Here is a 27,029-nt window from a genome sequence, read left to right on the forward strand (position 1 = left end):
CACTGAACAGGCAATGAGCGAGAATATCAGTTGCGGCTTGATGACGTCGTCAGTCAGTTGAGAAGACAACCACAGAGCTGAGAAAAGTACAACCAGCGAAAAAGCACAGGGACATCCGGTCATCGTATCCATTCGAGCAACATAAACGGCAGTTTCATCAACTCACATCTCTCAACATCAGCTTTTCTATCCCTCGTGATGCTTTCCTCGTCAACATCGGTCTCACGGCCTCGCCACTTCTGTCGATTACAGGCTGGTGGCTCGCATATCCGACTGCCGTAACAGCGTACCGGCTTTCGGTGGCATCGAGGTCTTCTTAATTACCTCCACGTGGAATTTGAAGAGGCTCTTAACCAAAGATGGCATGTCCTTGTGAGATGAGAGAAACCCCAAGTTCTTCGCTTTTCACGAGAAGCTTAAAATAGTTAAGTATGTAACTATAAGTTTCGCGAATAGATATAGTCGTATGTCGTTGAACACAACTAAATGTACTATTCTTGGAGATATTTCGTAAAGTAAACCAACGTGCAACGTTCTATAGACAACTTCCTTAAAAGACTAAGACAACATGTCAGCATTACATTTTGTCCTGCCTGTATAAGTCGTTCTGTATCCACAATGACATAAAAACAATTCAAAGATGAGAAATTGGAAAATCAAAGAAATATGAATTATGTGATCATACCTGTGTTACAGACGAAGATGGTTGCTTGCATGGTATGACTTGTCGCCTGAGAGACACCACACGCAATACGAAATATTTTGGCAGACGGATAGGCAGCGTGATCCACGTTAATCCATGGACGTGTTCCCGATCCCGGTCCACTTATTAGTCGTAAGCGTTACCATCCCGCCTCTGCCACAACTCCATACATACGAGCGTGTAACCGGCAAGTTTGTTTTAATCTCCGATGTTGCCACTCGTTCTTTTCTACCCTCCTGTATAGGCAGTTGAAGAATGAGACACTGTAGCCTCATAACTAAACAAAAATTCGAAAAATCAGTGCAAGCAGAAGGAGAACAAAAACAGCGCCAAGAACGATTCCGTCAAAGCCGTTCCAAGCACGGAATTGGGCGAGCGAGGGACCAAATTTCTAACACCGGCAGCGCCATTTTTCACTCTAGCGGCACTCTAAACAGGGGCTGAGTATTCCTGGTCCGGCAGTTACCCGTTTTGGCAATCTCCTTCTGGGGCCATCCAGGGGCGGTCCATGAGGCAGACAGGCATTGTTTTTTTTTTTTTTCCTCTTCGTCTCTTTGGTGCCAGCCGTAGTTCGTACAAGCAGCTTTCAGCTTGGCGCGGTGCGTGTCATGCGAGTCAAAGGGGGCTTCTCTCTCTTCCGTCTCTATGCCGGAACAAGTCATCGCGCGGAACCAGCTCAAATTAGTAGCTTTCTGTCTTGGCTTGCCTGGATCCTGTATTTATGGAGTCTTTTTGCGCCAGAGGCCCTTTTGTGTGCATGTGGAATTGCCGGACAAGTAGGTAGTGGCACTACTTATACGGAGTATGTCCGCTGATAGTGCCAGAGTAGTAGTTGGCGATCCGGTTCGGGCGTGAAATCCCGGCGCGAGATCGACAGCGGGCTTGACCTCTTCTTTCTCGCTTCTTTTTTCCTTCTCTCCCCTTTCCACAAGTTCACGTTTGTTTCTTACCCAGATTCGCAGTTGTGAGTGAGTGAATGCACCGGACGCGTTGCCGCTGCTGCATTCCCTCACAATGTTGGTAACATACAAAAACAACCGGCTGATACCCGCACTCATCATCACCGCGTGCGTTATCCTTTTCTACTGCCTTATTGACCCCTCGTTGGAAAACTATGGCTATGACCCGGTAGTCAAGCAGAAGGGCATTGTCGTAGAGGAAGTGGAGCTGTCTAATAGCCAACGGAAGCCGGTCGATCTAGGCACAAGCTCGACAGCGGAAACGGCAGAGGCGCCATCCAAAGAGGTGGAATACATCGCGCCAACCAGCAGCCACAAGACGACAGACAAAGAAAAGAAGCCCAGCAAGGCCATATCATACAATGGCCTCTCAACAGATGACGTTCTCCTCATCGTCAAAACTGGCGGTACCACCATTTGGAAGCGGATGCTGGTGCATTTCACCACGTCTCTCTCCCAGGACCGAATCCCCCTGGCCAACACCGTCATCTACTCCGATGTGCCGGAGCGGGTTGGCCCCTATAACGTCATCGACGTGCTCGCCAACATGTCTTCTACAGCAAAAGCCCAGCCTGATTTTGACGTCTACCGGCAGCAGCCCGAGTATATGGCCAACAATTATTATGTCGAGGCCGCCGGCGTCAATGGCGATGAATGGGGTCCCGTGGGAGGCTGGATCATCGACAAGTACAAGTTCGTTCCGCTGATCCAGCATGCCGGCGACAACTGGCCCAAGGCCAAGTGGTATATATACATGGAAGACGACGCATATCTCTTCTTGCCAGCCGTTTTGGGCTACCTGGCCAAGTTCGACTCGACAGAGCCGCACTACCTGGGCAGCTATGCGGCCAAGTCAGATGTCATCTTTGCTCACGGCGGCGCGGGCTTTGCGTTGTCCAGAGGAGCGTGGGAGCAGTCGTTTGGAAAGCAGGGCAACGGAAATGGAAGCCTGACGGAGGAATACTACCAGTACACGGCCGACCACTGCTGCGGTGACCAGGTGCTCGCGCACGCACTGCGCAAGCACGGCGTCAAGTTTGGCGAAAACGGCGGCGATGGCAAGTTCACATTTGGCTTCAACCCCGTGGTCCACTGGGCCTTTGCTTTTGCCAACGCCAACTGGTGCAAGCCGCTGCTGTCTTGGCACAAGGTGCACAACCGCGACATCGCTCGCTACTACGAGCTGGAGCAGAGCTGGGACTGGAGCAAGGGGCCGCTGCTACACCGCGACTTCTTTAATGCCATGATCCTCCCCAATATCAAAGAGCACGCCGAGTGGTGGGACAACTACTCGGGCGTCTTCGAGGTTTCGTCCGGCAACAGAGAGTGGGCTCCCAAGCCGGGCGCAGAGAATGGCCAGTACGACAAGGAGCTGTGGGCAAATGCCTGGGAGTCGGTTAAGGCGTGCGAGGCGGCTTGTCAAGGCTGGACAATGTGCATGCAGTGGAACTATGTCGAGGATCTATGCAAGATGGACGACAAGATCTATATGGGCCAGGGTTATGCGCCGGGCATGTCGCAGAGAAAGACGGCCCTGAAGCACACCAGCGGCTGGATGTACAAGAGACTGGAGGATTGGAAGTGCTAAGAGCATGATTAATGGTTAGTAGACTTGATACGAGGGTTTAGGGATGGAATTCTTGCCTGGCTGGGAGGAGCGCGTGCTCAAGCTGTTGGAAACATTTATTTTATCAACAGCCCATCTCTATAATAAGTAGCTGAGATGGGCGTCTCTCGGGCTGGTTTAACGGTAGGCGTTGGGGAGCGTTGTAATGCGAGGGAAGTCTTGGGATTTTACCCTTTTATACGATTAGATGGGATCTGGTATGTAAAATATCTGTTTATGAACGACATGAAGTTATTTATGTGTGCCTCGCCTATGACTTATCTTATCTTGTTGACCGCTTTGGCTTTGATCTCCTTGAGAGGGGAATGGCTACCTTAGTACCTGATCTTCGTAGCTGCAATCACTACCAACATCAGTGCTTTTTCTAGGTAATCAAACTCCTTGAAGAAAGCTGTTTCTCTTGATGTCTTCTCTTCGCAACTGCAGCGAGAGGAAGGTATGTCCTAACAAGAAGGTCAGTGAGCAACCGCAACCTGAGGCAGTCTGAGATCGCCTGGTGAAATTTAGCTTTGTCACAGTCTCAGGAGCAAGAAGATATTCTTCAATGATTCGTCATACATCCCCATCATTGTTTATTCAACAAGCTTCGACAGCAAATATTGACATCAGCGTTCTACTTTCTTGACTTGGGAGAGCGAATATTTCCAAACATGGCGGAACAGCCACAGGGTCCGGAAAGCTCAAATACGCCAACGCCTCGCGAAATTGTACGACATTTTCAGTGTCTCATATGCTCCGGGGTTATCACCGAGCCTCTAATACTACCATGCGGCTATTATTGTTGTCAAAAGTGTCAACCCTCCGGGCCGTGCCCAATTTGCAGGAACGCCCATGACTCCCAACATGGCCGAATTGACCCAACACTTCGGATGGTGGCAGCCTGTTTCGAAAAAGAATTGGAACGTTTACGGGTAGCCTCCCTTAATATGGATTTGTGCGCAGAGGTCGGAGTTCTGGATATCTCGAGGCCCAAGTCCAAGCCCAGGATTATTCACAAATCCTACCAGCATGGTAAGCTGTTGGCCATATGGGATCTTGTTCGAGACGGTATTTTGGGGTGGGAGAACAATATCTGCTACTTCGAGCTTTCGCTATCCCCGGAAAAGTAGGGCGCTCTCGAAGAGGAGGCTATACAGTCCGCTCGAATAGCAGCAGAGAGTTACTTGATGTGTCAGCTGTGCAAAGAGTTGTTGCAGGACCCTTGCGTGGCAGCTTGTTGTAATACGTTCTGCCACGCGTGTTTACTCCTCGCCATCAAAACATCGTCACCATGCCCCTATTGTGGTGAATCTTTATCGGGAATGTCATCACAAACGCTCGTGCGCAATCAGGTCCTCTCGACTATTGTTGGGACGTTATATAAAGATCAGCAGGTGGAGCACCTGCGTCGGCAGCTTGCAATCTTTACGCGTGAATGGAACAATCTCCCCATTGTGATGTGGAGGAAGATGCTCGCACCTAATACAACCATGCAACTAGACAATTTCACCACGGGAACGACAGCACACCTCAAGTCGGTTCGAAAGACGCTACAAAAAGCAATGCAGCAACCACAACGGGTCCTTGGCATAATACTCATCATGGACAATCCGCACGGCAAGCCCTCTCATGCCAGGAGTCCGCACGACAAAGTCTCCCAAGTCGGTGTGCTCGCACACATTCGCCGCGCGCAATGGCTTGGAGAGGACTACCGCGTAGTGGTAGACGGTATCTCGCGTTTTACCTATGATAATCTCGTTCTTTCCGATGGCGTCATGACCACCAATACCAAACCATTCCTAGATACAGCCCGTGTATCAATCGGTCTAGCACGGCCTATGTAGGAGATACCGCCGCCCTCGCCAAATACTCTGAACCAATTAACACGCCTGTCAGTTCAGGATCAGTTGAGATATGCCTATGGGTTCGTGTCGGAGATGATGGCACATCCTGAGTAGCTCAGAGGGAAGAATCATCTCTACCTATGCGGCCCATGCCCGATGGAGGGGGACGATTTGTCATGGTGGCTAGCTATGGCTCTTCCATTCGAGCCAAGATACTGGGCTGCACTCATGTTCACAAGGGCATCCCGCTTCAGGCTTTGGATATGCTGCCGGTGGATATTTCATTACCAAGCTACACTCTGGACTCAGGGGGGCGATGGATCAGGTAAATCAGCTGATTGAGAGGTAGTTGGATGATGCTACGCCGGCTCGTTGCCTTGTAGCTTAGTACGATTCAATCAGTATTTTTCTGAACATGTTCAAATTCCAGATTAAAGTATTCATGTTACCATTCAATAGGGTGAATAGCACCAGTCAAGACAGTGAATATGTCTGGGATGCAAGACAGCCAATTTGGGGTGCGGGCTAGTCACTCCCATTGTTTTTGCATTGAGTGAGTTGTATTACGCTCGGGTTGGATCCATTAACTTTGTGCCTCTAAAGGGTGTTTTACCATGACCTTTTGAATACAATGATTAATTGTAGCACATATAAGAAACCATGGGAGATTTGCGGAAGTAGATGTCTCGAACAAAAGGGGCAGAAAGAGGTTGACCTTCTCGTGTGTTTGGATGGAGGCCTAAACCGAGTAAACTTGGGGGATTAAACAGTTAACCTAGAGCCCAACAAATTGAATTAGGCTTCGCAATAGCCTTCAATGCTTAAATAGAGAAAGGGAAGGAAATGATTTGAACTGTGCTGTGAATACGTGGTGTAAGTTGATTCCCGGATTTGACGGATTTGGAATTACTTTTGCTTGGAAGAGGCCGTAACAATTGTGTCAGGGGAAGGGAAGACGAAGAAGAAATATATAGATGCCCGTTGTCAGTCAAACGAAAGTGCATCCTTTCTCAACCATCGGACGCACACACATTCGGCGAGGCCACAGGATACCTCTCATTCAGGCTACTTGGCTCGCGTCATGCCGAAGAAATCGTATAGGCATAAGCCTTCTCAAAATGGCAATTTGTTGTTTGCCAAATTGCCAGTAGAGGTGCATGATTGCCATCAATCCCCAATCTGAACCTGATATACTAACTCAATCCTGATCAATCTAGATCCGCTGCAAGATATGGTGTATGCTCCTGGTGAATCGCAAAGAGCCGGTTATACCAGTGCATATTCCTCACGACATTACAATGGAGACCTTCTTTTCTATAGAAAAGGGGGAAAATAAAACTTGTGCTCTTGATGCTCTCCTGAAGACTTGTCGATTGTTTTATCAGGACCAAGAGGATTACATGGTCTTTTACAAGGTGATTCAGTAATGGCATTTACCACAGGTCTCGCGTTAACATATGCTAATCCTTGATCATCTAGTTCAATGAGTTCCAGTTTCCCAGAAGCCGTGATTGCCTCGCTTATGTTACTGCTATCACCCAGTCTCGATACAGCGCCATTAGAAGCATCACTATTACACTAGATTCTGACCAGTATAATCCCAGCGGCGTCAAAAACCGGTCGCCAGGAGACAGTCTGAAAGCAATTGCCCAGTTCTGTCCGAATCTACGCGTCTTTAGACATGAGAAATTCTTCTATCGCGGAAGCTTCTTAACTAGCTGGGCATACATGCTGGCTCAGACCTTGGAGCCTTTTGTAGCCGCACTACCACTGCTACAAGAGGTTTACATCTGCGGTGGGATTGGGGGGTATACGCAGATAGAATGCCATATGACTCTGCAGGGTCTATCGTTCGTCAAGAAAATATCAACAGTCAACAATCCCCAAAACTGGTCAACGCAGAGTACAACGTTCAGTAAAAGCGGCGAGGAGGAGTTAAAGGCAGTGTGGGAAATATTGGCCAAAAGAAGGACATTCCATGTACGGCCACTCCATCCTCGCAGTCTCCTGGATGCTCTTGCAACGACTCCCATTCTCACGCTGGGGTGGGATCGTCGGTACGAAAGCCGTCGCAAGCGCAATAGTATGCCCTGGAGAATAGCTGGATCGTCTCCACGAGGAACAGTGCCAGATTTTATATTAGGGGGGCTAGGAACAGTAAAAGACATTCGGTTTCCGGGCGATCGAATGTCCCCTGCTTTACTTATCGGAACCGTTTGGTACTCTTGGGATGACCTCTTTTCGTCGGATCGTTTGTCAGAATCTCACAGCAAATACTATGTACGGGAGGCTGTGCACCATTTCAGAAAGAGGTACGTCTCATGGGTGTATTATTCGGGAACCAGCAAAGGGAGACGCCTTGGGGATCGCACTCCTCAAAATAAGCTAATCAACTGCATATGGCGGCTGAATTGGCGGGATAAGAAAGAGAAATTGGTTATATTGGGCGAATTATACAAGGCCAGGCACTATAGGCACAAACGGGGACCTTAGCGATAAAGATGGATGCATTTCATTATTGGGGTTGTAGGCTAAGATGATGGGAGTTATTCTGCCCTCGGTATATCCTCTCAAAGTTTTCACTGCTCAGAGATGATCAAGAGACACATATAGACGAGAATGATGATACTAGTTGTGGCACCATTGACTCAATCTCTCAAGATGAAGACCCGTTTTCAACTTCCGACTTGTGAGTCTTCAGATTCAATCCCTTAGATTTAACCCGTTTCCACGCCATCAATATGCCAGTGAACACATTGAATCTCTTTTAAATCTCCAATATAACAACCTTGTCTCACCAGTCCACCGCTCCTCCCGTATTCGCTGCCATCGATGGATCTCCCCAAGCAGGCACCGCAGGCGGAGGTTGATATGATGACCACGTTGGATCCACAAACGCCGCCTGTCCATTATCATCCGAACACCAGCTTCCCGGCATCTTGGACTGTTCCTGTTCACCCAGGGGACCTGTTACGGCAGCCACAGGGATAACATTGTTGTCCACCATGGAGACAGGAGGCTCATTTCCTGCTGGGGAGTTTTGTCCTTGCCCCTGGCCACTGCTGTTGCCATTATTATCATTCGTCTGCTGATTGTCGTTTCCATTCCCATCGCCCCAGGTGTTGCCGCCGTTGTTGCCATTATCGGTAGTACCCCAGCCTCCTTGGTTATTCTGATCGTTCCCACCTCCAGTTCCCCATGGATCAGCTCCCGAGTTGTTGTTATTATTGTTGTCCCACTGATCATTATTATTGTTTGTCGTGCCCCATGTATCGCCGCCACCACCACCACCCCATTGATCACCACCTCCTTGGTTGTTGTTCGTATCGCCGCCACCGTCACCCCATGTAGCCCCATGGTTACTGCTGTTCGCCCATGCTCCGACGCTCCTTCGTGAAGCGGTATCCCAGTTGGCGCCCGAATCTCTGTTCCCGTTTTTGGAGCAGTTGGATTGGCCGGAATGAGATGGCGGTTTACCATCAGATCGGTTGCTACCCATGTTGCTAAAGGGGGATTGTCTTTTCGTATAATACGGATTTGGCTTTGTCACCTCCGGCATGACGTTATTGTCTGGTTCTCGTGGCTTGCTTTTTCCTTTTCTTTCAGGTGTGCCTCCCATGCCATTGTACATGCTGAATGCACCCTTAGTTCCTTGTCTGTTAAGTTGCTGCTCGTACCAGGCCCCAGGCATCGGAGGCAGTCCTTGGTAGTTGTACGATGGGTAGCCAGGAGGCGGCGCCATGGCATTCCAACCTGGTATTGGCAGGCCTTGGGTAATCGGCACATGTTCGTATCCATGTGGCGGTAGCTGCTGTTGAGCTATCGGCACCGGCATTACGTTGTTGTAGCCATGATAGTACGGATTTTGCATCTGATTTGAATTGCCAAAAGACTGCGGGGGCCCAGCAGTATTCTCTCGAGCAGCAAACATGGAACGCCCATTCTGCCCATACACAGCTCCATGATATACGCGAAGGACACCATGTAGACCATCATAGTATGCATTCGGGGGAGGATCATCTTGCGTTTCGACCACGCGCTCCGTCTGCATGACTTCTGCTCGGATAGGGGCAATGAGATTTGGGGGACGAGAGTGCGTGTAGTGATAGCCGTCTGAGACATGCAGCCTCTGATCCATATCCTTTGCCTTAGGAGTAGTATCATCAACTTCTTTTTCCTTCCCTTTCCCTGTTGGCGTTTTTTCGGACGTGGCCTCCTCTGCTTCCTTTTCTTTTTCTTTCTCGGGCTCCTTTCCTTCGTCAGACTTCTTTTTCTCTTCACCTTTTGGACTGCTCGTCTTCTTTCCAGCTTTTGCCGTCTTATCACTTTCCTGGTTCTTCTTCTTCTTCTCGGGGGTTTTCTTCACTTGTGCTTCAGATTCGCCTTCAGTTTCCTTTGCTGACTCTGAAGTTTCTCCTTCGGCACTGGAGACCTCAACTCTCTTCTTTTCCTTCTTCTTTTCTTTTGACTTCTTGGATGGTGTAGACTTCTCTTCAGTCGAAGACTCTGCTTCGGATACCGAGGCCTCGGACTCGGATTCTGCTTCTTTCTTCTTTTTGTCATTCTTTTTGCACTTCTTCTTCTCGCAGGTAACTCCTTGCTTCTGCTTCTTTCTTCCTGAAGCGCATTCTTTGCATTCACATGTTGGATGTGGCTCAGAGTCATCCTCACTCTCTGAACTCTGAACTCGTTTCTCCACCTTCTTGCTCTTGGGAGACCTTGTTGACTTTGACGCTTTGACTGAAACAGAAGAACTTCCGGAAGAAGTATCTTCTGCAGATGATGTTTCAGCAGCTGAACTCGCATTAGAGGAACTGGCGTCGGGAGTTGCTTCTCCAGATGAAGCAGAGGTAGAGGTGGCATCAGCACTTGTCTCTTCCTCCTCACAGAATGTGACTGATGTCTTCTTTTTCAGGGCAGACTTCTTCGGGGTTGCCTCTTTGTCGAACCGAACCTTTTTCACTACTTCCACCACCTCAGATTCCGACTCCGACGCAGGCTCAGGCTGGGGCTCTGGAGTTTTGGATACTTCAGCTGGTGTCTCCTTCTTTTCCCTTAGCCTCTCAGGTCGAGGGTAAGTAACTGTGAGAGTGTCTTCGCCGGATTCATCATCTGTCGTTACGTGAAGTTTGATAACGTCGCGCCTTTTTGCCTTGGGCTTTGGCGGTTTAGGAGGCGGACCAAGAGCTGATTTGATGGTTGTTCCCACCATCCACTCGCAGAGGAGGGAGGGGCCCGCCTTCTTGGGCATAATGACGACAATAGTATCAGCGAATATTGCTAGAATAATTGTAAATGAGATTTCGTTGACGTCGGCGTAGATGAGACGAAAGTGAGGGGAAAATTAGCATCAGTCGCAAGATTGTTGAAAGTGAGAAGCGCAACCAGCAGAAGAAAATAACTTGAATAGATTCCTGTAGAGACGAAGATAAAATGAAAATGATACTAGAGAAGAACAGATACCAAATGCAGTCAGTACCCGATGAAATTCGTCCGTTTAGTGATGTGAAGAAAATGAGAAGTGAGGTGGGGAGAGTAAAGGAGAATGAAGAGGGAGAGGGACAGGAGGTAGGCTGCGAACGAGGCGTGCGAATTGCCAAACTCCCAAAATCTCATGTCAGCTGGTTTCATCTGACCGCCCACCAATTGTCAACCGCCAAAGCAAAAGTAACATTTTCACTCTCAATTCCAATTTTCAGTGTGTTGGCACTATAGCTGTTGTTCATTACTCATACTCTTTTTGGCTATCAAGTGTTCAAGTGCTGGCCTCCTTCTCCTGCAACTCCTTCCACTGTTTCTCAACTCTGGTATTCTGCCAAAACCTCCATGTTGCCAGTGCCACTGCCAATGGCGGGCATCCAAGCATCAGCCACGACCACCACGCTGGATTCGCTGCTTTTAGCTTCCGCATCTCTTCGTCCAATGCGGCCTTGAGCTCGTCCTTGGAGCCGTCATTCCATAGCACCACCCCCTTTCCATCACCTCCGTATAGGCATCTCTTTGCCTTGAGCCGCACATCCATCTGACTCTTGACCCTGTTCTCGGCGTCTTCTCTGCTGAGATCCTGATTTCTATCCATCAGTCTCTTGAGCTGCGTCTCTGGCTCCGTCACGGCAACCACCATTGTTGTTCCACAGAACTTATCCAGCCGGCTTTCAAACAGAAGCGGGACATCCAGTACCACTGCCCAGTAGCCCTGGAGATAACAAGCTGTGACCATTTTGACCATTCCTAGCCGTACAGCTGGATGGACAATCCCAGAGAGCACCGCTCTGTTTTTCTGCATCTCGGGCTCATCGCCAAAGACAAGGCGTCCCAGGACAGCCCTGTTCAACGGCCGTCCTTTGCCATTGGGTCCATTCTCTGGCATGGTATCTGAAGCTGGAAGAAGCAGGTCCGGGGCCATGGGGCCAAAATGCTTGACGATGGCACGATAGCCTCTTGTGCCGGGCTCGACAACCTCTCGAGCTAGGACATCGGCGTCGACAATGGGTAGTGAGTGAGGCGGTGATGAGAGAAGTGAAGAAACCGTTGATTTGCCGGTCGCAATGGACCCAGTAAGTCCGATGATGAGCATCTTGCCGTTTCTGCTCTTTATTCGCAGAGTGATATGGATTGAGGTGAATGATTGCGTTGAGAGATGGATAAGCTTGTTACATCTGCTGCCAAGGTGACTAAGCCATTTACCTCGGCGTAGTGGCAGGCATGAGCTTCCCTTTGTTTGTACCACCCACACAGAGATCAAGGTCCACTGGAGCTACTAAAGCTACAGAAAATTATAAGGTTATGTGCCATCACTAGATACGATTGTATGACTCCATTAGTCATGTACGATAGTGAATAATTAATCCGAGTCTATTCTCTTGAGGTTGACAATCTAAAGATTTTGTCTATCGTCATCATTGACTGCCCGCATTAATACCGATCCTTGTAGGAGAACATGAGATGCAGCGTCACTAGCGCTTTCAGTGGCCAAGTGGAGAACCTGCAGAAGCTCCATCGCCGCTGTAATTCAAAGTTCAGTGACCAAAGGCGCGAGGGCACGTGCCGAATGCGGCCGCAATAGGAAATTTCCTTCTAGCTGCAAAATGTGAGACAAGGTAAAAACCAAGTTTGCCTACGGCAGCGCCGTGACGGTGAAAAAAAACCTGCCTGACTCAATGGTTTGCTCTCCTCATCTTCCCTTTCTCCAAAGAAGAATCCGGTGGCGTGTCTGAGGGATCTTTGGATTGCCAATTCGCAACGTCGCATAACCACCAGTCCCATCTCCATATCCATCTTCACCAAGGCGCCGTCATCGCGCGGCATCATCGTCATTGACTTGAGCTCGGAAAGCTCAGCAAGATGCCAGCAACCATGGCTCCTCCGACGCAGACCTTCAACCTCGATGTTGAGGCAATCTCGGGCATCTGCGGGTATGTTCTCTCCATTCTGATTATCTATACTGTCGCTGACCTTTGTCGTTTCGCCAGATCCATCTCTATAGCCTGTTGGGGTCAGTGACGTCGTCGTTATACCAGGGTGGTTGTGAGAGCGCACCAGCTAACTCCTCTCCAGTGGTCGTTTTCTCTCCGCAAATCATACAAAACTTCCAACGCAGCAGCGCTGACGCTCTTTCGATTCAATTCATCATTGCTTGGCTCCTGGGAGATGTCTTCAATATCCTCGGAGCCGTTTTGCAGGGAGTTCTCCCCACCATGGTATGCTGCCCGCTGCTCGCGTGACCTCGACATGAAGCTGACACTTCTGCCTCTAGATCATCCTAGCCATCTACTACACCATTGCCGATCTCGTACTGCTCTGTCAACTGTTTTACTATCGCGGATTTACGTGGCGCGACGAGCCGACTCCATCCCCGCCCAAGACAAATGGCCACTCTTCGACATCAGCGGCCGCTCCTGCCCCTGTGGATGAATACACTGCTCTTATTGCCAGAGTGGAACACCATGGCCATCACCGAGATCACCATGGCCGGCGTAATTCAGATTGGTCTGGCTTCTCGCCAGCAGTGCCGCATCTTCTCGAGCCACCGACCACCCCGCAGCCACCGCCGACTGCCTTCCAAACCATTGTCTGGAATTCAGTTGTCATCATTATGGTGTGCGCCGCTGGAGTCGCAGGATGGTTCTTGGGTGAAAGGGCCTCTGGTGACAAGAAATCTCCCGCTGACGGTGGCGATAACTCCCTCGAGTTCAACACTTTGGGTCAAGTGTTTGGATATATCTGCGCGGTTCTCTACATTGCTTCTCGACTGCCGCAGCTCATTCTCAACTGGAGACGCAAGACAACTGAAGGCCTTAGCATGCTCTTCTTCCTGTTTGCCTGTCTCGGAAACGCAACCTATGTCCTGTCCATTATTGTATACGAACCGCGCTGCGGCGAAGAGGCTTGCGAGCCAGATGAAGCAAGGCGGCTCTATGGCAAATACATCCTGGTCAATCTTAGCTGGTTGGCTGGCAGTGCCATTACTCTTTTGATGGATTTTGGTGTTTTTGCCCAATACTTTATGTACAGGACGGAAGAAGAAAGCGACGAAGAAGAAGTCCGCGCCGAAGACGACACCAGCGCCATTGACGAGTCCTATGATAACAGACCATTGCTTGACCGAGACTAAGATGGCCGCTTTGAGTTTTGGTATTTGATACGACAACTTCTCGTTTGCCTCTTCCTTCTTCTTATTCTTTCCTTTTTTTTTTTTTTTAATTATCTCGGTCACATGCATTTTGCTCGGAATATCTGGAGTAACATTTTGTTCCTGACATTTCTTATCTCATATTTTTCGACTCATCTTTCCTTCTTCCTTTTACTTCTATTTCTTTTCCTTTTTTAGAAAATTATTTGGGTATGGTACGGATTGATGACACTCGCAAAGCTTGTGCCATGGCAACATGGTGATCAAACGGTTCAACAGGACAACAAAATGGGCGGATATTTTTTGCATTTCGGGATGGCTGCATAATCTTTCAAATTTTGAGTTGCTGTATACTCATGACTATAATTATAACGAATAAAAACACTTGTATAATGACTACTGAAATGATCTTTACACATGGAACCCAATTGCTACTCTCTCTTCTTGGGGTATTTTGAACTTTTTTGAATGGAGACGTGCCCAGCAGTCTCGGCAAATTGAATTTCCGCTCCTCCAGAGCTCAATCCAAGCGTTTGCTTAACCAAATACAGGCTAGCGCACGGTTCCACTCCCGAGCAAGAATAAAACTCGAACTTCGCTGCCAGACTTTGCGAATTTTCTCTTTTTCCTTTTCCCATCATCAGTTGGGTTATTCTTACATCGTCAAATGTTCTAATAATTCACAACGGCGGCTCCGCATAGCGGCTTGCTGAGGGTTAACCTGATTCTCTGTGGGTTTCCTTCCGTTCCCGGCCTCCAAAATTGAATGTGATACACTTTTCCTATCAGCCGCGAGTCGACGCCTCTAGAGGGCTGTGACTGTGGGTGTCTCTCGACATATCTTGCTTTTTTATAGTCAATTTTTTTGCTTGACAGGTGGTGCGGGCTGAAGGGCCTGGGGTTGGGCTGCGCGTAGAAATTTAAAATCTTCTTGGACTGTCATGTCAAGGGAGATGTAGAATCTCGGCCTCTGTTTTGTGATCTATGCCGTACATGTTGAGTTTTTTCCGGCAGTACGAGCAGCGGAAACATACTACAGACGGCGGTGTTTCTATATGCCATTGAGCCGTAAACCTACGATACGCCATTGCATTCAGATTCGAATTGCTTCGGCTTTGTCGACGTTCTCTTTGAGTGAATAAGGACGTATGTACAACGCCTTATCTAGCCGAAAGCTGAGCGTTTAAAAGCGCCTCCATACCAAAAATTTGCTATCCAAGTCTTCTTCAAGCTTCTGCGCATCCAATATTTGCACCACGTGACTGCACTCTCCGAATTCGAAGACCCGCGCACGGACCACTTTGCGCTTCTTCCCGAAATTTTTTGAAAGTCGGAGGCGCCAACAGGATCTTCCGGCTGCGACAGGTTTCTGTGAGATCAGTTCCCTCTGTCATCGACACCCGCAGCGCTTGTTTTCGCCCTCCTCAACTCACAATCAGACGCCCAACATGTCTTCTCTATGGAATGCGTTTACCGGAGGCAACAAGCCCGCCCACCAGCCTCAGCAGCAGCAACAAACCCAGACCTTCCCCGATGCTGCCCCTCCTACAACCAACCTTTATGACCCGACCCAGGGTGCGGGCGTCGAGTCTTTTCTCCAGAGCTCGGCCTTTGCGGATCCTTCACAATTGCATCCCTTGGCTGGACTGAACAGAGACACTCTGGAATACCTCACACTCGAAGACTCAACGCTGTCCGACCTGCCGGGCGGCCAATCCGTCCTGCCGTCTCGAGGATTCACCGACGACCTCTGCTACGGCACCGGTATCACATACCTGACGGCGCTGTCCATAGGAGGCGCATGGGGATTCCAGGAGGGCCTGAGGAAATCATCCGGTCAGCCCCCTAAGCTGCGACTCAATGCCGTCCTCAACGCCATGACGAGGCGGGGCCCATTCTTGGGCAACAATGCGGGAGTTGTCGCCATCACATACAACTGCATCAACTCGCTGATTGGCTACCTGCGTGGTGAGCATGACGCCTTCAACACAATTGCTGCTGGTGCGCTCAGTGGCATGGTCTTCAAGAGCACCAAGGGTGTTAGGCCAATGATGATTTCTGGCGGTCTGGTGGCCTCCGCAGCCGGCGCCTGGGCGGTAAGTCGACCCTGCATGATAACTGCATGAAGAAGATGACAAGGCTAATGTGGCATACTGGACAGATTGTACGACGATCATTCTTCTCCGTCCCAGAGGTCCATGCCCATGCCGAGCACGCCACCTTGTAATAATATAGCAAAACAAAAACAATCTGTAACGAATACCATATGAAGAAGAAAGACTCTTCTGACGACACACGAACCACTATTAATCAACCACATATGGGTGGCCCGAAAATGGCTTTTTTTGAAGATAGGAAAGACACTTGGCTAGAGGAGGCATGGGAATTTCAGAAACAAAAATATTCAGGGAGCGCCTCCTCAAGCCTGGTGCCAGATGTGTCGTGGGAGTTTGGACTGAAAGAAGACGAAAAAAAAACACACATCTGTACGGTGGTGATAGATGATCTCTCCTCCCCAAAGTGAACTGTACATTATATCGGGTAACCGGTCAGCGAAGCATTTAGACGTTATAGGCTGGGGGCGTCTGGTCATGAATTTCAAAGTTTGGATTCAAAACGAGTGTGTCTGGACAGGGGTGTATGATGGTGGAATTTGAACAAATTTATGCCAAGAAAATGTGTCCATTTGCAGCTGGGTGATTCGTGATGTTTGTGTTGGGTGAAGGAGCTCAAAGAGGTAGGGAATTCAACAGCTGGAAATAGAGTCGCCTAAAGCAGCCTCTAAGGGGTGGTCACTGAGCGAGAGAATGGCGGGAGGGACTCGAGATGGAAGAAACACCGCTTGAAACTACTGACTAGGTATTAACCTATTGTTGTTGGTGCATATCAATGGGCAAACAAGCAAGTGAGGTTGGCTTAGGAGTAAAGCGTCAATGCTGTTGTATTGTCATCCTCTTCACTCGACTTCGCCGCTCAATCCTCACCCTGTACAACAACCACTACAAACCGCCGAAAATACTACGCTTCGTTCTTCTCTTCTCGAGCTTTCAACCTAGACCGTTGAAACTATTTGTTTGTTTAGCTCCTTGAATCAACATGTGTCTGCCTTGCTTTCCCTGGACGTGGACAGAATATGAAGATCCGTTGGACTCAATGCCGGAGCAGCATGTGTGGGTGCATGACGGGCAGGCGTGGTCTCTGCAACGATATGTGAGTATATCTTTTACATGTCGTCTTACTTTATCTCGTTTTCTTCTCTATTGTTTGCTATTGAATGCCAATTTGTTGCATTGGTCTTCATTTCTCAAGCAAAAAGCCTGTGATGGTCCCCCCTTTTTCTTCTTTTTCTCTCATGAGCCTGCAGCTCTTCCCCAGAGGCAAAGAGCTTGAACAATTAGTTGAACGCAACTGTAAAATTTCTTCGGCGTGTGGATCGAAGAAAAGACAAACGCGCAGCTGTCTTCAGATGGTGAAAGTGAATTGGCCAGCAACGCCAGCTCAGTTCCAGCATCTTTCACTCTCTGCCCACTTCTCTTCTGCAGCAACAAACGCACCTCTCTTCCTCTTCGTACCTTTTTTCTTCTTTTTTTCTCCTTCAATCCCTCTTCCCTGAGCTTGCTGTGCATCCCCTGAAAATGCCCGAAGCTGCACCGGATCTCAAGTCTCCCAAGACCCCCCGACGGCTGAAGACTGGAGGCGAGCCCCTTCGTCAGGTGCACTTCCAAAGTCCAGGCAACACCAAAACACCAGCTTCCACCTCTACTTCCCCTCCCTTCTCTTCCATCCCAACCACTTCCACCACTCCGACCTCGGCCTCGACCGACGAAACCACCAGCATCCAGCCCGAGAACTTCCCTCAGCTCGGCGCACCGCCTCTCAGCACTCTGGGAGCTGGCCAGTGGCACACGGCCGTCGATCCGACTCAGAGCGTCAAGTTGCCCGGCCAGCCGTTTGCAGCTTTCGCACCTGGCCAGCACCAGCCCGCTCACTTCCTACGCCCACAGCCGCAGCTCTTCAACGGCCCATTCTCTCCTCTTCCGCAGCAGCATCAGCAGCTTCCTCCTGCAATCACCTACATCGGACATCCGCAGCCCCTGAACATCGCCATGGCCGACTACCAAAACGCAGCGCCGATGCCTGCTGGCATCAACTTCCAGCCTCCCGTGCCTGATACGACGTTTGGCCCAATGCCGCACGTCTATGTGCCTCGCTTTGACGGGAGCTACATGCCTGCTGCTGTTCAAGTCGGTCTCCCTTCGGTACAGTTTGTTTCCGCCCCTGCCTCGTGCTCCGTTGTAATGCCAAAGACATTCTATTACAACGGCTACACTTACTATGCAAGTTGACCCGCAGCGCTTCTCTCGACTGGTGTTTTTCTCCTTGTTCTTCTTTCGCATGTAGTTGCTCCCAATAATGTTGAGAGGCCTGTTTGCTCTCATTTCGGCTGCTTCCATGAGTTGCCTCGTTGCCTCGGGGCTTCTCCTTTACCTATCCTATTTGATCAAACACACAGCTCTTTTTTCTTTTCGTCTCATATCTTCCTTGCTTCGTTTGCTTTTCATCCCTTACACACCCATATGCTAACTATCATCTCCAGCAGCCAACTGTTGCCGGCGTCCCAGTCGCGCACCCAAGCTACGTTGTTGCTCAGCAGCCTGCCGTCGTCCCACAGCCCTTCGTCGGCCAACAGCCTGTCATGATCGGCGGACAGCCAGCTCCTGCTGCCATTCCCGTTCAACAATTGCACACTGTTCCCACGATGGGCGTGCCTGGCGTCGGCGGCGTGCCCGTCATAGCAGGTAATGGTGGCCAAATCCCCGATGTGTCTGGTCTTGGGAGAACCCCTGCAGAGGAGACCGTGCGGCAGCTTCAGTTTGCGCACGCGAACAAGTTGTTCGAGCCTCAGGAGTTCAAGCCATCGGACGATGACCCATCTCGTTTCTACTATGTTCGCGAAGTTGACGGTAATTGGACCCAGCGCAACCGATTTACTATTGACCACCTAGGTGACTGTCGATGGTACGTCACCGACGAGGGTTGGTTCTACGCCGTACGAATGCCCAACTAGAAGGAACGAGTGAGACGAATAAAATTTGCCCTCGGAAGAATGATGAAGATGAAGAGTTGTGAGTACATTTCTGAAGAGCATGGGATTGGTCAAACAACTAAGAATGGAGAAACAGACACGTTATAACCCATTTGCTTGCCACTCCCGCAGTTGTTACGCCTCAGCGTAGGTTAGTCAAGTCCATGAGAACCAGCAACCTCGAATTTGAGCAGCTCATACTGACTTCAATCAGGATATCGTCCGGGATATGTCTGAGACACGCCTACATCTAATTAGCGGGTATGGCTGTCATGAATTGTCACCAGTTCATTGTAGAAGCTAACGCTTCAAGCAGCTCAAGCCAGTTTACGAAGGATGGCACAGTTTGGTAAATGAAACCTGGCTAGAAACATGGGCAGTTTTGGACCTTGATAGTTATCTTCCGGCACGTACCTAGGCCACTTACGAAAAGGGATTTGCTCTGGCAGGTACTTGCTAGTACCATTACACCTACTCGATTCATCTCAGTCAACCTTATGCACATGTGTCATGCCTGTCAAGTGTTTTGAGTGAGATCTGATCGAGATATTAACAAACAGGGACTAGATGATGCGTGCGGGTTCACGCCAATCTGGTCACAGCCCACATCAGTCGTCTCAATCCCGCTTCATGTTTGTAACAACCGCTAACGAGTCAAATATGAACCGATCGATCCAATGCCCACCGGGACGTTGGATAAAAAGAGTCAAGGGTCTTCTACCCACCACACCTCAAAGTCCAATGATCCTAGCATCGAATCCTAAAGCTGCACTCCGAGACCGAGACTGCGGCATCCTGCGGCAAACCCCAACCAATAGCGATGCATACTTTTGCCGCAGTTATGCAATCTGGACAATTCCTCTCTTCCCCAGATCCTAGCTTGCAGCGGCGTTGCAGATGTCAGCCTACAGAAAGACCAAAAGCATCGCAATCCACTCCACGGTACCCCAGCTTTTGGGCTTGAAGAAATATCCAAACACTCCGAATCCCGAAGCTACGCCATCTCAAGACGAGGGTTTCGGTCTGCTTCGTGATGAGTAATAACGGCAACGCTGGAACCCCTCACTCTGGTAGATTCCATATATGTATATTAATCAGCCCGGATGGAATTGCCAAAGCTCGACAGAAAGACGACCGTAACGACGCTTATCTGGACGCTAGAAGCGGCAAATACGCACGATAGCCGGATATCAAGGGAAAGGGAATAAGCTAGGGGAAAACGTCATTATAAATCGCAACCACGAAAGGCGTATAGCAAAACCACCACAGTTACTACTCTCCATATTTTTTTTTTCTCGAGGCCATCTAAACAGCTTTTTCTCATTCATCCTCTTTTCCTCCTTGATCAAATAGTAAGAACATCCGCCCTGCCGGTTACCCCAGGCCTCGTTACCAAATGTCACAAGTCTTCAAGCCCGGCCCGCCCTCCTTGGCCAACGACGACTCCATGCTGTCGCGCAGATTCGGCAAGGAGACGATCAACTACTATGGCGGCGGGCTGCTGAACCGCTTCTCATTCCTGCGCAACGACATCAAGTTCATCCGTGCGGCGGCGACAACACCCGCAGCACGATTCGTAGCACTGCGCGACCTGAACCCGCTGATTGAGAATGCGCGGCGACTGGCGTTTTTCGGACTCAACGATGTGAAGCCGCTGATTGGGGCGGATCCCTTTGGGAAGTCGGACGAGGAGAAGAAGGCGGCATTTGACTCGACGAAGCCGAGCCCGACGCTGCTTTTCTTGGGGTTGTTGCCGGATACGCCGCAGGGGGTGGATTTCGAGACGAGCAAGCATGGGGTTGTCAATGGGCAGCCGTACTTTGCGTTGGATGTGACGCCGGCGGGGGGCAATGCGGAAGTTGCCGAGGCGTTTGTGAAGGATGCTGAGGCGAAGGGGTATTCGATTCAGACAAATGTGCGGACCATGACGCTGGATCCTGAAGAAGGTGAGTTGGGATACTCATTTTGACTTACTTGAATCTCATATTCATGTCTCATGCTCTCACTTCTCATTCTCACCCCCTCACCTCTCACCCCTCATTCCCACTCAAAGGATGTAGTCCTAACAACTAATCTCATGAACCAGCCGCCATCCTTGCCCAGGCCCGCTCTCTCATCGACTGGAACGTCCGCAACCGCTTCTGCGCCGGCTGCGGCAACCTCAACCTCTCCGTCGAGTCCGGCTACAAGCGAGTCTGCCCGCCCACAGATTTCGCCGGCGGCTCCGAGGCCACGGCCCGCGCCGACTGTCCCACGCGCCACGGCATCTCCAACGTGTGCTTCCCGCGCACCGATCCCACCATGATCGTCGCTGTCATTTCTTCCGACGGCAAGCGCATGCTGCTCGGTCGCCAGAGCCGCTGGCCGCCCAAGTGGCACAGCACCCTGGCCGGCTTCATCGAGCCTGGTGAGTCTATCGAGGATTCCGTGCGTCGTGAGGTCTGGGAGGAGGCTGGTGTTCGTGTTGGAAGGGTCACGATTCAGTCTAGTCAGCCTTGGCCGTATCCGTCGAGTCTGATGATTGGAGCTATTGCGCAGGCGTTGCCGGACGGAGAGGAGATTAGCTTGCTCGACAAGGAGTTGGAGAGTGCTAGTTGGTTCACGTTTGAGGAGGTGCGTGAGGCGCTCAAGAATGGGACCAGTGCGCTGGGAGACCCTGCGCCGGAGGGATATGTTGGGCCGTTGTATGTGCCGCCATCGCAGGCTATTGCGCATCAGCTGATGCAGGCTGTTGTGGATGGATATATGGACGTGGCGTCGAAGATATAAGTGTTTGGGGATGATTTTGTGTAGAAGTACAAAGTTTTAGAGCGAGCAAGCAGGGAAAAGAAATCGAATAGACTTGATACATGTAACATAGTTGTGCAGAGTAGATGAGTCAATGAATCATGTTGAAGAATAGATTGTGAAGCGCAAACAAATTTTGTCTCTTTAGTATATTCATTTTCAAGAAACCCTTTCCATTTCAGGGAATACTATGCCCTCCAATACTGGAGCGGGAGTCCATTCGATAAGGCCACGCTCATATCTCACAGCCCAGACGGCATCGGCGTTGATCACCTCCAAAGCCTCCCTTACTTCCTGGTTCTTCTCCATGACATCCGCTAGGAGGTCCAAGATCTCATCGAACATTTCGTCTTCTACACGCACGTACGATATGATGGCTGTGAGTAGCTTCACTACCGCCTCCCAGATCCGAACTGGAGACGCATGCTGGCCGAGACCTCCGCTCAACGCCTGTTCTGCTCCTCCTCCGATGGCCCTTGATGCAACCTGAAAGCCATCGCCCGACCGTATAGGAATCACGATATCCTTGCCTGATCCGGCCTTCGAGAGAGGACCCCTTGAAGAGACATTAGAGCGCCCCTTATCCTTGAACGCATTCTGCTTGGCTTTTCGACACCAATCGCCCAGTCCATCCCACCATTCAGTTTTCCATCGTGTGCTGAGGAAATCACCCGCCGCCTTGCACAGCCCAGAGAGCGTTTCACATGCCTCGACGACGACAAAAGTCTCCGGATCGCGAAGCCTGGTGATGACCACGGGCCAGATGGCGTTGACGAGGGGCAAAAAGGAATCTTCATCCGCGGCGAGGACGGACGATGCCGCAGTGACGAGTTCCAGGAGGGACCTTCGCAGCGTCGGGGTCGGCGACGTCAAGTAGTGTTGCGTGAGCGTTGCCACGCGCTGGACAAGCTGGTACGTGGGCGAGTTTGGCGGTTTTTCCTCCTCTCTGGGGGGTTCTTCTTGTTCTCGGTCGTCTTGTCCTTGGGCCAAGTCGCTCGTCCACGGAACTCCGGGGTGTCCGCTCTTGACATCTGTGTTTTCCATCTCGGCTTTATCACGTTCTTCTCTCTGTTTGCGCCTATCAAGGATTTCCAGAAGCATATCTAAGCTCTCTATCGCTTGTGCCTGTTTCTTGTGGTTAGTAGATGATCGCTCGGCGTCAGTCAATAGACGACCATCTGCGTGGGTGGCCTGGTCCACAATCTCTTTTAGCACGGAGAAAAGGCTCTCTACGAAAGATGTGTATCCGTGGTAGTTTTCCAGAGCAGCGAACATTGACTCGACGACATCGTCCAAGAACGGCACCAAGCGAGGTCCAGCGAGCCGCACCATCATTCGCAGGACCTGTGTGGATGCCGGGGAGATGTCGAGCGTATTCAGCCTTAGCGAGACCGAATTAACCATATAGTCGACGTTGTCAATGATCAACTCTGAGACGTTGGAATACTGACAAGACAGTGCTATGCTGTTTAGCGTGGCAATGGCATGTTGCTGCAGGTTGCCGTTATCCGAGCCCAGGAACGTGGCAACAGGAAATAGCACATCGATGAGCTCTGGTCTAAATTTCTCGCCCGATCTCTGTGCAGTGTAGGCCATGACCTCGAGAGCAATGGCTTCCAAACGCCAGTCAACCTGTGCCATCTCTGTGTGCGAGTCTAGCACTTGAACAGAGAAGTCGTATAACTCGTCAAAGACTTGATTTACATCTCCTGATTGGTCAGTAAACGCTGATAGATCGAGCAGCGCGTCCGTATCTTCAGAGCCGGCGTGTGAAGCCTTTATTAACTCAAAGCACAGCCAATATGCAGTCAGTTGATTGAGTGAAGTTGACTCTCGAACACAATCCAGCATGTTCGCCGCTATTGCTGCGTGCTGAGAAATGGAGCCAACAGTCCGTACGAGACTCAAAATCTCGCTCTTTAGTCTTCTCTGCCCTTCGTGGCCTAGTAGAACTGGCTGGAATTGCGGTTCGCTTGTTGTGGCGGAAGCTGAAGACCCATCATCGAGCAGTAATACAGGGCTAGTTGTATTGGATTGTTGTACTTTTGACGTACTGACGATTGACATGATGCTTTCTCTCAAAGTACTGCTGATTGAATCATCGAGCGTTGACGATTCAATTCTGAAACTCCGTAACAATTCAATTCCCTTGGTCAGATTGTAGACTGCCTGCTCCTTCACCTTCTCGTCACTTGCCTGCACAAGACGAGGAAGGCTTGACATCCAGTTGTAGACGGTGGATTTGATGCATTCGCCTAGTTCAGGATATATATTTACCAGGTACCCCAAGCTCGTTTCGGTCATGGAGTCTTGATCAGACCCTTGGTCGAGAATCACTGAGGTCTCGACGAGGATGGTTGTGCAGTTTGATAGGGTAGTATGACATTCGTCCAGCAAAGTTATGCATAGTCGCCCCAGGGCCTCACGGACTTCAGGCGCTTCATGCGTCCGTAGCCTCATCATTACCGACAGAGCTACTTGGACTTGGGCCACAGTAGCTTTCAGCCATGCCGGGCTAAGAACTTTGGACTTGTCGGCATCGCTCTGGCTCTCGGCTTCTTTGGCGATAATGGATCGTGTCCGCAGGTCAGACAGCACCCGTGTTAGGACCACTCGCACGGTCTCCAGACATTTTGCTATTACCAGCTTCTTATATCGAGAAGGTTTTGATAGCAGCGCAGCAAATGATGAAATTGTTCCTGGGAGAAAACTGGCCAGTGCAGCATGCTCCTTAATGGCTCCATAGACGGCTTCCAATGTCCTCAGCGCCTCGCGCTGAATCTCTGCATTTGGACCCTCCGAAACTCCATCAAGCATGACTGTAATTCCATGGCCTAGTGCTGGCATGGACTCTGATTCAGAGAGACCCGCCGCCGCCGTAGCCGACGAGCCTGCGGTGGTGAGCAGCGCAGTTTCGGCCCGGAACGCCTCGAGCACCGTCTCTTCGGGGATGTCTCTCTTGGGAGTTCCCGGAACGCCATCGATGATGAATATGAGGAAGCTGAAGATCTGTTGTACCAGCTGGGCAGATATTCTAGACTTCCACCCATGAACAATGAGGATGTTTAGACATTTAACGCAATCTTCCACCACATTCATGGGATATCGCTCTAGCTGGCGAAAGATGTGATGGAGTGGGAAAAATACATATTCCGCCAACTTTTCGTCAAGGGCCAGTGGACTCTTGGAGATTTGCTCGTTCAAGATGGCGAGAATCTGGTTGACAAGCTCCAGAACTTCCCGGTGAGTCTTTGGGTCACCAGACTCCCGGATCGCCAGCTGGCTCATTTTAACGCAGCATGGCTTGAGCTATATGGTGTTAGATGCAATTATTGGCGATTTGATAGACATTTATTATGGCTCACCTTTTGAAACAACTCGTTTCGTTCTTTGGCGGCTGGAGTTGTTTCCATGGCCCACTATAACAACAAAGCTTTTCGAAGAGCTACCTGCACATGATCTCCTGTATCACTGTCCGTTTGCGCAGCTACGAGTGTTGATGAAATGAGCTATAAAAGAGCCTCTGGGTGCAAATAAAGAGCTTAATGAGGTCGGTGGTGGTTCTGCCTCTCATATACCAAGAGCCGCTTTCAAGATGAGACCATGAAAGAAGCTGGCGATGCTATTCATGTGAATATTAGGCTACTGACCAGGCGGACTTGAACTACAGTTTGAATTGTCTTGTGCACTGTATTTATCGCCTTGAAGCACGCCGGCTAGACCCTTGGAGATCTCGGTTAGCGACAACCGAACGGAGAATATTTGGCTAGTCGCAGCACTAATTTGAAGCTGGCACTGTGCATTACCCTCTATTGCCAGCCTAGAATCCTCACAACCGCAGAGCTGATGCTGATCAGCGTGTAAGCGCCTCTACGTAATTGCCCCTCATTGTAACATCCATGTGCATCTACATCATAACGCGCTGAAGCTTAGTCTTTAGCATGCTAGTAGTGCCCTTTGCTTTCAAATACACAACGATTACAATCGAATAGAACTCGACATGGATTCTTCTGGCCCTTTTCCTCTCTTGGCTCACCCGTACCGGTCCCCGGCCAAGGGCACCTGTGCCTACGAGATGGGCAACACGGCTTCCAAGAACGCCCTCGTCTTCATTGGAGGTCTGAAAGATGGCCCTCATACGACGCCGTATATTCGAACCGTTGCTCGGCGGTTAGAAAAGACGCCCGAGTTGAACATTTCCGTCTTTGAAACACGACTGAGGAGCTCCTTTGATGGATTCGGAAGATCAAGCCTGGCAGACGATGTCCAAGACATCTCCGCACTTGTCAAATATCTTCGCTCCATTGGCCGGGAAAAGATTATTCTCTTTGGCCATTCAACTGGGTGCCAGGTATTCTCTCTTTTCTTCTCTCTGCTACCTTCTGGGTGCAGCCAGATATCGACCACGAGCTGACGTTTTACAGGATTGTATGGAGTATACAAACTACGCCAAGTATTCCAACAGCCCCGTAGATGGTTTCATTCTGCAGGCACCTGTTTCAGACAGAGAGTCTCTGGACACCTTCATTCCGGATTACCAGCCCAAGCTCGACTATGCCAACAAGATGATTGCTGAGGGAAAGGGGGAGGACTGTCTACCTAATGAGTATTCAATTGCCATGCTGGACGCACCGATATCAGCAAACAGATTCCACGACCTCTTTGCCAAAGGGTAAGTTGGGGCTGCTGCTCCATGAAACTGCGCCGGGCAACACAGACACGTTGGCTAACGGTAACAGGGGGGCTGACGATTACTTTTCTTCCGACCTGGATGACCAAACAGTACACAACTTTTGGAGTCGGTTCAACAAGCCTGTACTCGTGTTACACTCGGAAAAGGACGAGTTTGTTCCAGCCAGAGTTGATCAGGCGGCGATAAACAAGAAGTACCAGGCGGCAAGCTCATTCGTCAGCCCATTGTCTGGACTCATACCAGGGACGGGTCACACAGTCTTGCAGGAGGAGGCTCGAGAATGGCTGGCGGGGAGAGTTGTTGAGTTTCTTCGGACTCTTAGCTAAGCTACGTAGTAGATAAGCCAGCTGCCTCTGGTGGCAAGTAGCCCAGAAAAGAATAGAGTTGTGTTCTTGTGCAACCATCTGGTGGTGGCGTAGACTGCCTGACATACGTAGACCTTACAGCCGTAATAGCACTTCTGTCAGGCTACTAGCACAGACCCATCAAACCTTGTGACATCTGACATCCGTGTGTTCTCATTTCCGTATCTATGACACATATACAGCTGGTTCATCAAGCAGGAAATGGAGTAGTATAAAAATTAAAAATCCCGAGTGCGCTCCAGGGTAGGAGAAGGCCCCGCTGTCAAACATCCGGTCGTCGGACATATGTTCGGCCACCCTTTGGCCGGGGATTAGTGATTTGGCAACTTATTCCACCGTCTTGCACCTTCAACT

The 27,029-nt window shown here is 50.1% G+C and overlaps 10 protein-coding genes across 10 annotated transcripts; 7 read left to right on the forward strand and 3 right to left on the reverse strand.

Moving 5' to 3' along the window:
* The first annotated feature begins 1,266 nt into the window (after positions 1-1,266).
* Positions 1,267-3,812, forward strand: V8C40DRAFT_245309 (glycosyltransferase family 31 protein). The gene is made up of 2 exons (XM_083215860.1): positions 1,267-1,479; positions 1,533-3,812. The coding sequence occupies exon 2, from the start codon at positions 1,718-1,720 to the stop codon at positions 3,248-3,250; it is 1,533 nt and encodes a 510-aa protein (XP_083073035.1). The 5' UTR covers positions 1,267-1,479; positions 1,533-1,717; the 3' UTR covers positions 3,251-3,812.
* Positions 3,813-4,528: 716 nt separating this feature from the next.
* On the forward strand, positions 4,529-7,031 carry V8C40DRAFT_287527 (uncharacterized protein; the record flags this gene model as incomplete). Its single annotated transcript, XM_083222727.1, has 5 exons — positions 4,529-5,108; positions 5,165-5,192; positions 6,330-6,527; positions 6,592-6,920; positions 6,986-7,031. The coding sequence occupies exons 1-5, from the start codon at positions 4,591-4,593 to the stop codon at positions 7,029-7,031; spliced, it is 1,119 nt and encodes a 372-aa protein (XP_083073036.1). The 5' UTR covers positions 4,529-4,590.
* Positions 7,032-7,906: 875 nt separating this feature from the next.
* V8C40DRAFT_287529 (uncharacterized protein) lies at positions 7,907-10,363 on the reverse strand (the record flags this gene model as incomplete). Its single annotated transcript, XM_083222728.1, has 1 exon — positions 7,907-10,363. The coding sequence occupies one exon, from the start codon at positions 10,361-10,363 to the stop codon at positions 7,907-7,909; it is 2,457 nt and encodes an 818-aa protein (XP_083073037.1).
* A 447-nt stretch (positions 10,364-10,810) lies between these two features.
* On the reverse strand, positions 10,811-11,731 carry V8C40DRAFT_245310 (dephospho-CoA kinase). Its single transcript, XM_083215861.1, has one exon. It carries the CDS (start codon positions 11,687-11,689, stop codon positions 10,868-10,870), a length of 822 nt encoding a protein of 273 aa, XP_083073038.1. The 5' UTR covers positions 11,690-11,731; the 3' UTR covers positions 10,811-10,867.
* Positions 11,732-12,219: 488 nt separating this feature from the next.
* On the forward strand, positions 12,220-14,159 carry V8C40DRAFT_245313 (PQ loop repeat-domain-containing protein). Its single transcript, XM_083215862.1, has 4 exons — positions 12,220-12,527; positions 12,585-12,607; positions 12,670-12,812; positions 12,869-14,159. Exons 1-4 carry the CDS (start codon positions 12,457-12,459, stop codon positions 13,724-13,726), a joined length of 1,095 nt encoding a protein of 364 aa, XP_083073039.1. The 5' UTR covers positions 12,220-12,456; the 3' UTR covers positions 13,727-14,159.
* An 885-nt stretch (positions 14,160-15,044) lies between these two features.
* V8C40DRAFT_245314 (protein transporter TIM23) lies at positions 15,045-16,412 on the forward strand. The gene is made up of 2 exons (XM_083215863.1): positions 15,045-15,840; positions 15,906-16,412. The coding sequence occupies exons 1-2, from the start codon at positions 15,193-15,195 to the stop codon at positions 15,969-15,971; spliced, it is 714 nt and encodes a 237-aa protein (XP_083073040.1). The 5' UTR covers positions 15,045-15,192; the 3' UTR covers positions 15,972-16,412.
* Positions 16,413-17,348: 936 nt separating this feature from the next.
* V8C40DRAFT_287532 (uncharacterized protein) lies at positions 17,349-19,104 on the forward strand. The gene is made up of 2 exons (XM_083222729.1): positions 17,349-18,003; positions 18,342-19,104. The coding sequence occupies exons 1-2, from the start codon at positions 17,380-17,382 to the stop codon at positions 18,810-18,812; spliced, it is 1,095 nt and encodes a 364-aa protein (XP_083073041.1). The 5' UTR covers positions 17,349-17,379; the 3' UTR covers positions 18,813-19,104.
* Positions 19,105-19,638: 534 nt separating this feature from the next.
* Positions 19,639-21,729, forward strand: V8C40DRAFT_245320 (NAD(+) diphosphatase). Its single transcript, XM_083215864.1, has 2 exons — positions 19,639-20,776; positions 20,917-21,729. Exons 1-2 carry the CDS (start codon positions 20,227-20,229, stop codon positions 21,597-21,599), a joined length of 1,233 nt encoding a protein of 410 aa, XP_083073042.1. The 5' UTR covers positions 19,639-20,226; the 3' UTR covers positions 21,600-21,729.
* On the reverse strand, positions 21,675-25,233 carry V8C40DRAFT_245324 (armadillo-type protein). Its single transcript, XM_083215865.1, has 2 exons — positions 24,983-25,233; positions 21,675-24,926 (listed from the first exon to the last, which is right to left on the reverse strand). The coding sequence occupies exons 1-2, from the start codon at positions 25,028-25,030 to the stop codon at positions 21,777-21,779; spliced, it is 3,198 nt and encodes a 1,065-aa protein (XP_083073043.1). The 5' UTR covers positions 25,031-25,233; the 3' UTR covers positions 21,675-21,776.
* Positions 25,234-25,467: 234 nt separating this feature from the next.
* On the forward strand, positions 25,468-26,706 carry V8C40DRAFT_245325 (uncharacterized protein). Its single transcript, XM_083215866.1, has 3 exons — positions 25,468-25,968; positions 26,042-26,289; positions 26,357-26,706. Exons 1-3 carry the CDS (start codon positions 25,618-25,620, stop codon positions 26,634-26,636), a joined length of 879 nt encoding a protein of 292 aa, XP_083073044.1. The 5' UTR covers positions 25,468-25,617; the 3' UTR covers positions 26,637-26,706.
* The last annotated feature ends 323 nt before the right edge of the window (positions 26,707-27,029 follow it).

This window comes from Trichoderma camerunense (assembly GCF_050948025.1).
Source record: "Trichoderma camerunense strain CBS 138272 chromosome Unknown V8C40scaffold_9, whole genome shotgun sequence".
Classification (NCBI taxonomy): Eukaryota; Fungi; Ascomycota; class Sordariomycetes; order Hypocreales; family Hypocreaceae; genus Trichoderma; species Trichoderma camerunense.

What these genes read in the sequence shown, in the direction of transcription:
- V8C40DRAFT_245309 (XM_083215860.1), top strand. Translation starts at nt 1,718, where the DNA reads ATGTTGGTAACATACAAAAACAACCGGCTGATACCCGCACTCATCATC.
- V8C40DRAFT_245310 (XM_083215861.1), bottom strand. Translation starts at nt 11,689, where the DNA reads ATGCTCATCATCGGACTTACTGGGTCCATTGCGACCGGCAAATCAACG.
- V8C40DRAFT_245313 (XM_083215862.1), top strand. Translation starts at nt 12,457, where the DNA reads ATGCCAGCAACCATGGCTCCTCCGACGCAGACCTTCAACCTCGATGTT. An exon ending in GCAATCTCGGGCATCTGCGG is followed by an intron (nt 12,528 to 12,584) that starts GTATGTTCTCTC and finishes TCGTTTCGCCAG; the next exon opens with ATCCATCTCTATAGCCTGTT. An exon ending in CATCTCTATAGCCTGTTGGG is followed by an intron (nt 12,608 to 12,669) that starts GTCAGTGACGTC and finishes ACTCCTCTCCAG; the next exon opens with TGGTCGTTTTCTCTCCGCAA.
- V8C40DRAFT_245314 (XM_083215863.1), top strand. Translation starts at nt 15,193, where the DNA reads ATGTCTTCTCTATGGAATGCGTTTACCGGAGGCAACAAGCCCGCCCAC. An exon ending in CCGCAGCCGGCGCCTGGGCG is followed by an intron (nt 15,841 to 15,905) that starts GTAAGTCGACCC and finishes CATACTGGACAG; the next exon opens with ATTGTACGACGATCATTCTT.
- V8C40DRAFT_287532 (XM_083222729.1), top strand. Translation starts at nt 17,380, where the DNA reads ATGCCCGAAGCTGCACCGGATCTCAAGTCTCCCAAGACCCCCCGACGG. An exon ending in TTCAAGTCGGTCTCCCTTCG is followed by an intron (nt 18,004 to 18,341) that starts GTACAGTTTGTT and finishes TATCATCTCCAG; the next exon opens with CAGCCAACTGTTGCCGGCGT.
- V8C40DRAFT_245320 (XM_083215864.1), top strand. Translation starts at nt 20,227, where the DNA reads ATGTCACAAGTCTTCAAGCCCGGCCCGCCCTCCTTGGCCAACGACGAC. An exon ending in GACGCTGGATCCTGAAGAAG is followed by an intron (nt 20,777 to 20,916) that starts GTGAGTTGGGAT and finishes CTCATGAACCAG; the next exon opens with CCGCCATCCTTGCCCAGGCC.
- V8C40DRAFT_245324 (XM_083215865.1), bottom strand. Translation starts at nt 25,030, where the DNA reads ATGGAAACAACTCCAGCCGCCAAAGAACGAAACGAGTTGTTTCAAAAG. An exon ending in GAAACGAGTTGTTTCAAAAG is followed by an intron (nt 24,927 to 24,982) that starts GTGAGCCATAAT and finishes AACACCATATAG; the next exon opens with CTCAAGCCATGCTGCGTTAA.
- V8C40DRAFT_245325 (XM_083215866.1), top strand. Translation starts at nt 25,618, where the DNA reads ATGGATTCTTCTGGCCCTTTTCCTCTCTTGGCTCACCCGTACCGGTCC. An exon ending in GCCATTCAACTGGGTGCCAG is followed by an intron (nt 25,969 to 26,041) that starts GTATTCTCTCTT and finishes GACGTTTTACAG; the next exon opens with GATTGTATGGAGTATACAAA. An exon ending in CACGACCTCTTTGCCAAAGG is followed by an intron (nt 26,290 to 26,356) that starts GTAAGTTGGGGC and finishes TAACGGTAACAG; the next exon opens with GGGGGCTGACGATTACTTTT.